We start from the raw sequence: 12,852 nt of genomic DNA, 5'->3' as shown, positions 1-12,852 counted from the left end.
CAATGAAGAAGGCCGAAATAAGCAGGTTTGGAGACCTAAAGCAGGGATTGGGTTTTACATGTTAAATTTGAGATGCTTATTAAACATCTGCTAATATATTTGGCTACCAGGCTGAAGCCTCTTTGGTGGTCTCACTATTTACTAGGACAATTAGAACTCTGTTATAGATACTTGGAAGTTCAGAGGTACCTCCAGAGGCTGGAGACAAGTGTGATCCATGGGACAGTTGGAGGGAAAGAAATCTGAATCCCCTGAACAGTACTGAGGACGCTACCAAAGGAATGCAGACTAGGAATGCTAGAGTGGGAGTGGCCCAGAGAGAGACCTCTCCCAGAAACCCCGCCCTGAACTCCCTGCTACCTGGCATCCTACTCGTTGCCTCATTCATAGACTTTTCAAGAAATGGACAGATGGGACTCATAGAAAAGTAAAACTCTCCTCTTTATCTAAAACTAAAATTTAGAAGAAGATCAATATAAAATTCCAAAAATGAACCAATGGATGAAAACTCAAAAAACTGGAACTTTACTGAGGAATCAGAGCAAATGTTTCTCTGAGAAACGGCCATATTATACAGCATTATAAGAATTTGGGAAAATTACATTAAAAAGAAAACTGCAATTCATATTTGTAAGGGGTTATGAGAAGACATTTTTTCCATGAAAACAGGACAACGTGATATCACAAAATTTTGTTTTCAGATCATTCAAATTTACCTGGATGAATAATCATGTAAGCGTAGCTTTGAGATTTTGAAAAATATTACTAATGGAAGGTGGTGAAGATGATGAGAAAAAGTATGAGAAGGTAGGTACAGATAATTCAACATACATTGGGTAATAGAAAGGAGAGGTCAAACTAGATAGGTGAGAAACAATGATCAAGGCTAAAGAAAGGCATGCCTACAGATCAAAAGAACACACAAAGAACTAAGCAACTTTAATAAGACACTGCCAATTATCTATGTCTTTAAACATTTTTTTTCTTTTATCTTGAATACAAAGAAACATTAAAGACATCCAAAACAGACTCATCAAAATTACTTTGCTTTTTAAAGAATAGTTTTGAGGTGGAAACATAAGAAGTGCTAATATACAATTTCTTTATTTTAGACACTCCCTATTACCTTTTATATACCATATCCACAAATTAATCTTATGATCACAACTTTTACTCTTCACTAAAAACTGAAACTTTAGTTTTAAAATTTCAAAGATAGAGGAAAAATCGGATCAAATATAGATAGGGAAAAATGAGATACATTTACTTGTAGTTAACCCACAGTGAGGACAGGAGGATAATCTTTTGTTTCCTCAATCTCCATGAAAAGAGAGAACTTTAAATAAAAAATAAGAGAACATATGATCCTGGTACATAATAGAAATGAAATACTAAGTTAGGTGACAGTATTGTTTTGTTTCTTAAAATAGTTCAGCGGTGATGATGTGGTCAAAGAATAACAATTAAAAACAATGGAACTGGGCAAGGCCCAGTGGCTCACAACTGAAATCCTAGTGCTTTGGGAGGCAGAGGCAGGAGCCCACAATTCCAAACCAGCCTGGGCAACATGGTAAAACCCCAGTCTCCACACACACATGCACACAAAATTAGCCAAGTGTGGTGGTGGGCACCTGTAGTCCCAGCTGCAGGAAGCCAAGATGGCCTCAGCCACGTCAGTCTCAGCTACAGGAGATTCACTTCAGTCCCAGTTAGAGAAGGTTGAGGTAGGATGACAGCCTGAGCCCAGGGAAGTCAAGGCTGCAGTGAGCCCTGCAACAGAATGAGACCCTGTCTGAAAAAAACAAAACAAAACCAAAAACAAACAAACAAACAAACAAACAAAAACCAGAATGGAACTGGGCTGATACGAGCAAATGCTAAGGCTGTTGTGGAATCTCTGATATAAACACCACAGGAATTAGGCCTTGTGATCAATGTAGTGTTTGAGAAAGACATGCCTAATAAACATTAGTTTCTAAGAATGATTTACTGCAACTACATTATTAACATTTAATATACATATAATATGTCAGAATTGAAATGAACCTATTTCTTCTCTCATTTAATTATGGCCAGCCAGTTTTCCCAGCACCATTTATTAAATAGGGAATCCTTTCCCCATTTCTTGTTTTTGTCAGTTTTGTCAAAGATCAGATGGTTGTAGATGTGTGGTATTATTTCTGAGGGCTCTTTTCTGTTCCATTGGTATATATCTCTGTTTTGGTACCAGTACCATGCTGTTTTGGTTACTGTAGCCTTGTAACATAGTTTGAAGTCAGGCAGCATTATGCCTTTATGCCTCCAGCTTTGTTCTTTTGGCTTAGGATTGTCTTGGCAATGCAGGCTCTTTTTTGATTCCATAAGTTGCTTATCAGCTTAAGGAGATTTTGGGCTGAGATGACGGGCTTTTCTAAATATACAATCATGTCATCTGCAAACAGGGACAATTTGACTTCCTCTTTTCTTAACTGAATACCCTTTATTTCTTTCTCCTGCCTGATTGCCCTGGCCAGAACTTCCAACACTATGTCAGACTAACAGCAGATCTCTCAGCAGAAACTCTATAAGCCAGAAGAGAGTGGGGGCCGATATTCAACATTCTTAAAGAAAAGAATTTTCAACCCAGAATTTCATATCCAGCCAAACTAAGTTTCATAAGTGAAGGATAAATAAAATCCTTTACAGACAAGCAAATGCTGAGAGATTTTGTCACCCCAGGCCTGCCCTACAAGAACTCCTGAAGGAAGCACTAAACATGGAAAGGAACAACAGGTACCAGCCACTGCAAAAGCATGACAAAATGTAAAGACCATCTATGCTAGGAAGAAACTGCATTAACCAATGAGAAAAATAACCAGCTAACATCGTAATGACAGGATCAAATTCACACATAAAAATATTACCCTTAAATGTAAATGGACTAAATGCTCCAATTAAAAGACACAGACTGGCAAATTGGATAAAGAGTCAAGACCCATCAGTGTGCTTTATTCAGGAGACCCATCTCATGTGCAGAGACACACATAGGCTCAAAATAAAGGGATGGAGGAAGATCTACCAAGCAAATGGAAAACAAAAAAAGGCAGGGGTTGCAATCCTAGTCTCTGATGAAACAGACTATAAACCAACAAAGATCAAAAGAGACAAAGAAGGCCATTATGTAATGGTAAAGGGATCACTTCAACAAGAAGAGTTAACTATCCTAAATATATATGCACCCAATACAGGAGCACCCAGGCTCATAAAGCAAGTCCTTAGAGACTTACAAAGAGACTTAGACTCCCACACAACAATAATGAGAGACTTTAACACCCCACTGTCAACATTAGACAGATCAACAAGACAGAAAGTTAACAAAGATATCCAGGAATTGAACTCAGCTCTGCACCAAGTGGACCTAATAGACATACAGAACTCTCCACCCCAAATCAACAGAATATACATTCTTCTCAGCACCACATCACACTTATTCCAAAATTGACCACATAGTTGGAAGTAAAGCACTCCTCAACAAATGTAAAAGAACAGAAATTATAACAAACTGTCTCTCAGAACACAGTGCAATCAAACTAGAACTCAGGGTTAAGAAACTCACTCAAAATCACTCAACTACATGGAAAATGAACAACCTGCTCCTGAATGACTACTGGGTACGTAACAAAATGAAGGCAGAAATAAAGATGTTCTTTGAAACCAATGAGAACGAAGACACAACATACCAGAATCTCTGGGACACATTTAAAGCAGTGTGTAGAGGGATATATTTTTTATGGGGAACAATCATACACTAGTCTGACACATAATTTAACAAAGTCATTGTAAAAAGTAATACAAGTTTTATTTTTATTTATTTATTTATTTTTTGAGGTGGAGTCTCGCTCTGTTGCCCAGGCTGGAGTGCAGTGGTGCAATCTAGGCTCACTGCAAGCTCCACCTCCCGGGTTCACACCATTCTCCTGCCTCAGCCTCCCCAGCAGCTGGGACTACAGGCACCCACCATGCCCAGCTAATTTTTGTATTTTCAGTAGAGACGGGCTTTCACCGTCTTAGCCAGGATGGTCTCGATCTCCTGACCCTGTGATCCGCCCACCTCGGCCTCCCAAAGTGCTGGGATTACAGGCGTGAGCCACCGTGCCCGGCCGTAATGCAAGTTTTAACCTTGTCTAAAATTAAAATAAACAAACAAACAATAAAAGCAGCAACAAACAAAACAAGAAAAATCCCAACTACCGATCTGAGGCTTGACTTACTGCCCTACCTAGAAACTTCTCTGATACTGTCCGTCAAGTGCATCTTCTCCTTGTGATTGTCATTCCTGTTTTAGCTTGTGTTGAAAAACATTATAACTGCACATTGGCTCAATGACTGACATTGTTGGTCTTCTGTGTTTCTATGTAGTTTAAAAGACATGGACATTTTCAAATTCCGTAGAAGTAGTTGAAGAGTCATGAGGCATATTATTTTCTCATGAAAGATTTAGTTTTCTACTCTTTCCCATATAATTTGCTGTAACAGCACTTTATTGGTCAATGAAAATACTTGATTGATTTTTATAAAAATTAAGTCTTTTATAATAAAGATGTTCATAAATTAAATGCACAAAATTATTTTCCCACAATTATAAAGTGATTCAAATGGATTACTTTCTGAAAACAAAACATCTGCTGTTGAAGCTTATGTATGAAAAAACTATTGCATATATACATATACATACAAAAACAAAATAAATTGGCCAATGAATAAATGTATTTGTTAAATGCCTTAGTAAGGCCATAAATAAAAACAAGGATTTTTTTAAGATCTACATATCTAATTTCAAGTTATGATTACAAGATTTAGAACATATTTTTAAAGTTTTTAAAGTAACTGCAAAACTAATAAATTTAGAACATATTTTCCCATATTTGAAAAATATCTTCAAAACTGCTTTAATAAATAGAATACGAGGAAGAGTCATAGTCTAGTAGGTTTGTGGCTTAAAAGCCAATCGGCACAAGATGCTTTTGGCACTAAAAGGTTTGGTGGGGTGTTGGCTGAATTACTAGACAGTTGTCATCCCAAACACTAAGGGGAAATTTGAGGGAATTCTATTTATTCCTTAATACAACATTCCGTAAAATTATTATGCATCAATATAGCATTATAGTTATACGATAAGTATACATATGCATATAGATACACATTTTAAGCTGAATTTATTAAATAATAAACTTGCAAAAGAAAGTGTTTATCTATGTTGCGTATTAACCATTTAACCTAATGTAATCTTAATAAAATTAAATTTAAAGTCCCTGAATGAATGAATAAATGAATGAGTTCATGTAACCCAAGGAATAGACTTTACTCTTAATTATAATAATTAATATTAGTGGCTGCTTGATTAAACAAATGTAAGCTTAGTGATGAAATGCAATTGAATTTTCTTGACTACAAATAACTTATATTAAAATGAACAGAAAGAGAGCATCTTGGCATGAATTACCAGGCAAAATGCATTTATTGAAAATAATGAGATAGTAATTTTGAAATAAAAATAATTATATATGAGACTACTGATGACAGCAAGCCAACAAATGAATAAATAAATGAATAAAAAAATGAATAAAAAGGCTGGTGTGGTGGCTCACACTTGTAATTCCAGTACTTTGGGAGGCCAAAGCAGGAGTATCACTTGAGCCCAGGAGTTTGAGACCAGCATGGGCAACACAGGAAGTCCCTATAACTACAAAACTTTAAAAAAGTTTTTAAAAAAATTAGCCAGGCACACCTGTGGTCCTAGCTGTTCAGAAGGCTGAGGTGAAAAGACGGTTTGAGCCTGGGAGGTTTAGGTTGCCATGAACTGTGATTGTGCCACGGTCACTCTAGTCTGCGTGATAGAGTGAGACCCTTTCTCAAAAGTAAATAACTCAATAAATAAATAAGTGCATGGATGAATTAACACAAAACTATGAAAAGTCTATTTGTGTAGTTCCAGACTGGTAATGTAAGGACCTCTGCAGATCCTTCTTCCCAGCAAAACCACTATAACTAATAAAAATTATTATTATTTTTTTTAAAAACAGCCATTTAAAGTATCTGAAAATTGTCTGAAGTGTATACAGCAAATGTAGAAACATTTATTCAAGAAACTCTACTAAATTTTTATAAGAACACCAAGAGACTTGAGCCACAACCAGCTTCCTTTCTTCTCTGCTCCATGCTCAAGATGGAAATTATATTCTTGGTAGGTACAGCCAAGTGCATGGGCTCTCTCTCTCCCCCCAGTTCTCAAAGACTACAGTATCAGTCCCAGAATGAGCAGCTACCAACATTTCTTATCCCCACTTCCAGCTCTATGGTTCAGAAGCTCCATTATAGGTACCTGCAGTGGAGTGGTCAGGGGCTCCCCGCCCATGAAATCTGTTGGATGGCAGGTATGAGGCGTATATTGAAAGTTGGGTGGCAGATGACAGAAAATCTGGTTGTCAGTATTTATGTGCCTCTGTTTGAATGCTACTGAAAACTCACTAGAGAAAATACATTATGCACCATGAAAGAATAGCCTTTTAAAGTAGGCACTTAAGTTTCACTGTTAATCGTGGACCTACGGCTAAGAGGTAAAACTGAAACTGCTAGTTCTCTTTGTGACCTTAAAAATTAGTCATTTCAACTGGTCATAAAAATCTCTTACTTTTCATCCTAGGGATAGTTAGTCCAGACAGACAGATATTAAATTCCAAGTTACCTTAAATTTCAGAGTTCCTGTTCAGATTGACTTATACATATTAATAAGTAACTATATAATTCTAATTTAGAGAAATAAAGAATCCCCAGAGAAGAAAACACCGAATTTCTAATACTTTGACTATGTCTTTAAAAATCTCATTCTCAAGAAATTAGTAACCTAGAAGCATTTTTATGTATTAACAAAAGTTCACACAAACCAAATCATTGGAGATATCAAACAAGTTTGATAATTTTGGCTAAAAGAAGTTTTATGATAACCATAATGAGATACTACTTCATTTCCATGCAGTATGATGGCTCCTAATCAAAAAGACAGTAACAAACATTGACAAACGTGGAGAAATTGAAACCCCCATTTACTGCTATGCAGCTGCTTGGGGAAAATTTGGCAGTTTCGCAAAAGGATAAACATAGAGTTTTCATGTGACCCAGTAATTCCACTCCTAGATACATAAACATAAGATTTGACAATGTATGTTCACTAAAATATCAAGAATTTTGTCCATAGTCCTTAGCTTTGTGGAAGTTGTTTCTACCATAGCCCTTTCCTTACACTAGAAAAGGCTACTTTTCTATACCCTTGAGCAGCTCCCATAGTCCTACTGTGAATCCTTATTTAATACTGATTTGAAAAATTATAATTTATTGAAACAGATGTTATAACTGTACTAAAAGATGATGCAGGATGGTACAAAACCAAGACTAACCAGGACTTTGATAATATGCAATAATACACAATATGCAATAATCATATGAAGTTTAAAGAATAGTAATGCTGAATGCAAGATGTTAAAACAGGCTAGCAAATCTCAAAAACAGGCTAGCAAATTTCAAAAATAGATTTGTAATAAAAAATTCACAGCTTTCTGAATTATCTTCCATAGAAGTTTCTGCAATGTGATGTTTTATTCCTCTCTAGGATAAGCTCAGCAAAACCAGACAACTTGTGAAATTTAATCACCCAAACTGCCAAATGAAAGTTCTCTAGATATATTCTAAACTTTTCTTATTGATATATTTATCTATATTTATAAACTTTCTATACAGACTTACGTTATTTTTCTGGGAAGAATTTCAAAGAGAACTTTTGTCAGAGAAATCTATCAAAACTTTCAGATGAAAAGAAGAAAACATAAAAGTGGGTCCAGGCAAACTCTTACAATAACTTTTTCAAAAGATTGAAGGTTGTAAATTAGAATCATATGCTTCATCATGCCAAGAGCTAAATATGGATAACTCTGAGAAGACTTTTCATAATAAGAATAAATATTTAATGCAATCATGCAAATCATTTTTAAAATGGTTATTATTCTTTGTTGCCTTTAATGCTAGCCAGAGAAAAAACAAATCATCACTTTGGTATTTAAAGAGTTGAGTCTGAGAGTAATGTTTTTTAAGCTGTTAAGAATCAACCATCCCATAGACATCACCTTATAATACAGCCAGCTTCAAATTCAGTTGGCACTGTACCATTCAAGCCAACATCCTGTCCCGTCCAAGCCAATTCCCACCTTTTATAAGTCTTTCTATAAAATCATATTTATTTACTAACATATCATTTAGTATGATGTCTTAAACATCAATGGATAGTTACGAAAAACTAGTTGAAAAATTTTAACTTTGTCAATTTAGTGCCTTGTTATTACTTTGATATAAAAATTATTTTGTATATGTGATACTTAAAAGGTAGGTATGTTCAGCTTTCATATTTTGAAAGAATAAGAAAATAGTAAGGTTCTGTTTTTCAGAGTAATGCTAACATTTATTGTAGAATAATCTTAACTTATAAAACCTGACACTTTCTTTCTGAAAATATAGATTAACTAGAAACATAGCAAGTTCATTTTAGTTGCTATAGTCATCAACAAATCGTCCCTACTAAAAAAAAAAGTGATGAAAATTTATGGGAAATCCCCAAGGAATTAAATTTGCAGGACTCAATTCAGTTGGCTTAGCAGCAGCAAAGTGTTAAATATTATCAAGAGAGCTATCTAAATTCAATCCTCTGCCACCAAATAGTAAAACAAAGATAAAAGTAGTTTAAACAGGCTATGGGAAATTTTACAGTATTGCTATATATTTAGGCTTCAAGGAGGGCTTTTAATGAAGTAAAAAAAAATCATAATTTTGCCAATGAGAGTATGTACTTGACAACATCATTTTCTTTTATCAACCATTACATATGTCCATTACAAAGTCATTCTTTATGACAGCAATTTTCTTTACAAGTAAACACAAAATCTTCCAAATTATTATTAGATATGATTTAGGCTGAGGATGAAGTTTTAAAATAAAATATTGCTGATATGGAAAATATGACAATACTTTTGCTGGACTTAACAAAGGAAATATTTATAAATTAGCTATTCTTAGGACTTCATATCACATACTCCTTTATTTTAATCACAGCTCTTCACCAATTTAACAGATTAAGTAGAATTTATTATTATTATATTGATCAAGATGAAGATTACCTTTAGAAAAGTTTTATTCACCCTTATCTCTCTTCTCTTTCCACCCATGCCAACACCACACACATATAAATTATGATTTCTCTACTAAAAAATAAAAGAGATCAGAGGAATAGGGAAAGAACCGGCAATGAAATATTTCATTTAATAGTCAGTTATGCTCTTTAACATGGCTAAGACAAAATGTGGCTTCAGTTTCCCTTGGCTAGAAAGGTCATTCATTGAACTCCTTCAATAGGCTAAAATGGTTTTTAAAGAAATTATGACAGAGTACTTAAAAATAAAGTGATAGATGTATGCATTCTAACCAAAGTGAAGAAAATAATTGAAAGTGATTATATTTTACAGGTCTTTCCACTCTATTTTTAGTCTGAGTCTACAAAACCCACCTGTATTCTCATTACACTATAATCATAACAAGCACAAATAACCTACCATTATGGGAAGTGCTGTCAAAGGGATAGTGAGTTTGGCCAGCCCTACAGGAGAGCAGTTTAAATTTCATCACCAAATCTGCCTAAATGTCAGCATTATTTACTTACACTTTTACTCTTTAAAAGGAACTTAAAATTACCCACGTTTGACTGTGGACTCATCCAAAGTAATAATATTGATAAAATTGGCATTATAATATCATCCCCTAAAATTATCCCACATACAATCAATGGCACAGGCAAAAATAAGTAGCAAAAATAGATTACCCTATATGATTTTTCAACTCTATTTCTTTTTCATAGAAAAAATTGATGAGCATATACTAGCATAAGTTTAAAAACACAGATTAATGTTCAATTTAATGTCATGCTTGCTAATTATGCACTGCAGGGTATCACATAAGCTATACAATTTTTGAACAAAGGCAGCTCAGTTGATATATTGAACCTGAAATACTCATTGTCTCAGTCTCATATTCGTAGATTAATGAGCTGTGAGGAAGTTGTAATTTACACCAAATGAAGGTGTATAGTATGTATACCAAGGAAAGGCTGGCTGAAGAGTCTACTTGGAGCCTATCTTCCCAGGCACAAACAGCCTCTGTGGTTTCTACAGCTGATAAGAGTTAAAAGTGACCTTTTACTCTCCTAACAAGTTATTCATATGCACAGGAGAGAAGAAAAAGGCAAAATGTGGTTCAATATGACAACTCTGCTACTTGTGTTCTATAGAAAAACGATTATACTTTGGCCTCTTTACTTGCATTTGATCCATTCCCTCTACTAAGTGCTTTCCATTCCTTCCACAATAAAGTTTCAAATCACCTGCCTTTGCATGCTGAAAATGGTAGAGCCCATTAGAATTTATTGTTTCTGAAAGTAGTTGGAATAATCATCAAAACTCAGAGTTAAGCAGATAAATGAGCTTGCAATGATATAAATTATATTAAAATTTCACTGTCATCATGAACTCAAACTATCCAGACTTCATCTATTAATATCAAACTCTGTAATAGTCTTAAATGTTCATTTTTTTTTTCATGAGAACTGGAAATGAGCTCTTCCTAGTATATAATTTCTTTGTGAAATATAGTTATTCACAACACTAGGTGCAACATTCACTTAATAAAGTTCACAACAATACAAGAACAAATATTAGAAAAGAAAGTATGGATTCTAACCACTTTGTCCTCCTTTGGGAAAGCATCCAAGGAAGCAGGGTAGAGAAAGAAGAAAAAGAAGAGAAAAACAAAATTGAGCCATGTATTAATAAATTGGCTTTAAGAAAACAATTATGTGTTTCTTCAAAGTACTAAAGCACAACAATTTTGAAAAGTAAATGTTTACTCTCCCTAAAAATTAGTCATTGTTCAATCCTTCATTGAAAATGCCCATATTATGGGTCCTGCTATACGTTAGATATGAGTTAGGCAGAATAATTTCCTAAAATTTTAGAACTTGGATTAGTAAATCTAGATTTAAAATATTCTTCATAAAGAAGGTTAATTCACTACCACATGTAGTCTACCTATTATTGAAAAATATTTTATTAAAATGCATAAAATTGTATGAATAATTTTGTCAAATTATTGTTAAAATATTGAGAGTCATAACTTGGGAAAATCTAAGAATAAGAAATGTTTGTAATAAATAAAAATGGGAAGAGAAATATGCTAACTATTTTGACTATAAACTATTCCACCGGCAATACTTATTTGTGCTACACATTTCAACATTTATGTTATAGAAAAAAAACAACTGTATACAATGTTTTCGTCTTGTGTTCCAATTGAAATATCTTAAGATGTGTGCTTTCTTTTATTTTGTTCCTTTAAATATTTTTTCGAAGATTGGTTGGGTTTAGTAAAGATGAACTACACTAGGCCTGAGTGTCCTCTCCAAAGCGTAAGTACCTCCTAGCTCAATTTTCTTTAAACACCCTCTCCTTTTTAAGACCTGATGACTTTAATATATCAATCATTAACTGTATTGCTATTGACTTGTCTCAAACCTCTAATGGGAAGTTAAAAGCATTTAACAGTTGTGGGTGCTTAGCCAGCACTAGCACTCAGCTGATCTGCACCTCATTGTTCACTGCCAGCATCTTTTCAGACTGAACAGTGCCCTTACCATATGAGTTGTTAAATATTTTGATGTTGCCTCCAAGTTTTACCTGTAAGAATGTATTTCAAAATAGTGTATTAAAGAGCACTATAGAAGGGGAAGTTAACAAATAGATCTCAAGCTTATTTTAGAAAGCCTGTAAGGTGGCATATGAGGATGGCTTATAACGAATCACTATTAGGAGAGGAAAATAAAACTTATGCAGTCGTAAGAATGGGACCCTAAAGAAAGATTAAATATACATATCATAAAGATCTAGATTTTAATTATTTTTATTAAAATTTCATAACCATACAAGGTAAATATTACTATCTAGTTTTCATAGTAAAGAAACTGTTCAGAGAAGTTCATTATCTTCCTAAAGCCACAGAGATAGTAACAGTCTTGTCTTAAAGTATAAGATATATCGATCAGCCAGGCACAATGGCTCACACCTGTAATCCCAGCCCTTTGGGAGGCCAAGACAGGCGCATCACCTGAGGTCAGGAGTTCGAAACCAGCCTGGTCAACATGGTGAAACTCTGTGTCTACTAAAAATACAAAAATTAGCCAGGTGTGGTGGCGGGCACCTGTAATCCCAGCTACTCGGGAGGCTGAGGTGGGAGAATCACTTCAATCCGGGAGGTGGAGTTTACAGTGAGCCGAGCACCACTGCACTCCAGCCTGGGTGACAGAGCAAGACTCTGTCTCAAGAAAAAAAAAAATATATAGATAGATAGATAGATAGATAGATAGATAGATAGATAGATAGATAGATAGATGATACTCAGTGTCTTAAGTCCATTGGAATAAATTTTAGAATATCTGACTTATAACTCAAATAGACTACTAAAGAATATAATGTTTATTGGGAGATTTGTTTTAAATTTAACTGTAATATGCAAATTAGAGAAATATCAAGAGGGCTTAAAGATTTCATGTTATTTTTAAACATGACCTTGTATTATATTATAATCTATTAATGATTAGATAATATGACAAATTCTTTACAGAAACACTGGGAATTCATTAGCTACATACTTGTAACTGTTCTACATTAAGCTGCAGATCTCTATTAAGGAAAACTCAGATTTCCCTATAAATAATTATACTGTACT

At 34.4% G+C, this 12,852-nt stretch overlaps 1 protein-coding gene across 1 annotated transcript in view; it reads right to left on the bottom strand.

Moving 5' to 3' along the window:
* The window catches only part of RIMS1 (regulating synaptic membrane exocytosis 1), a 501,191-nt gene that overhangs the window by 272,912 nt on the left and 215,427 nt on the right, over nucleotides 1-12,852 (bottom strand). Inside the window, exon 4 of the mRNA XM_011987097.1 lies at nucleotides 10,813-10,824. Within this exon, the coding sequence (XP_011842487.1) occupies nucleotides 10,813-10,824 (12 nt within the window). The remainder of the gene's footprint in view (nucleotides 1-10,812; nucleotides 10,825-12,852) is intronic.

The sequence above is a fragment of the Mandrillus leucophaeus genome, unplaced genomic scaffold (genome assembly GCF_000951045.1).
Source record: "Mandrillus leucophaeus isolate KB7577 unplaced genomic scaffold, Mleu.le_1.0 Scaffold300, whole genome shotgun sequence".
NCBI classification, from domain to species: domain Eukaryota; kingdom Metazoa; phylum Chordata; class Mammalia; order Primates; family Cercopithecidae; genus Mandrillus; species Mandrillus leucophaeus.
Note: the sequence above shows the minus strand (reverse complement) of the source record. Positions and strands in the feature narration are given on the sequence as shown.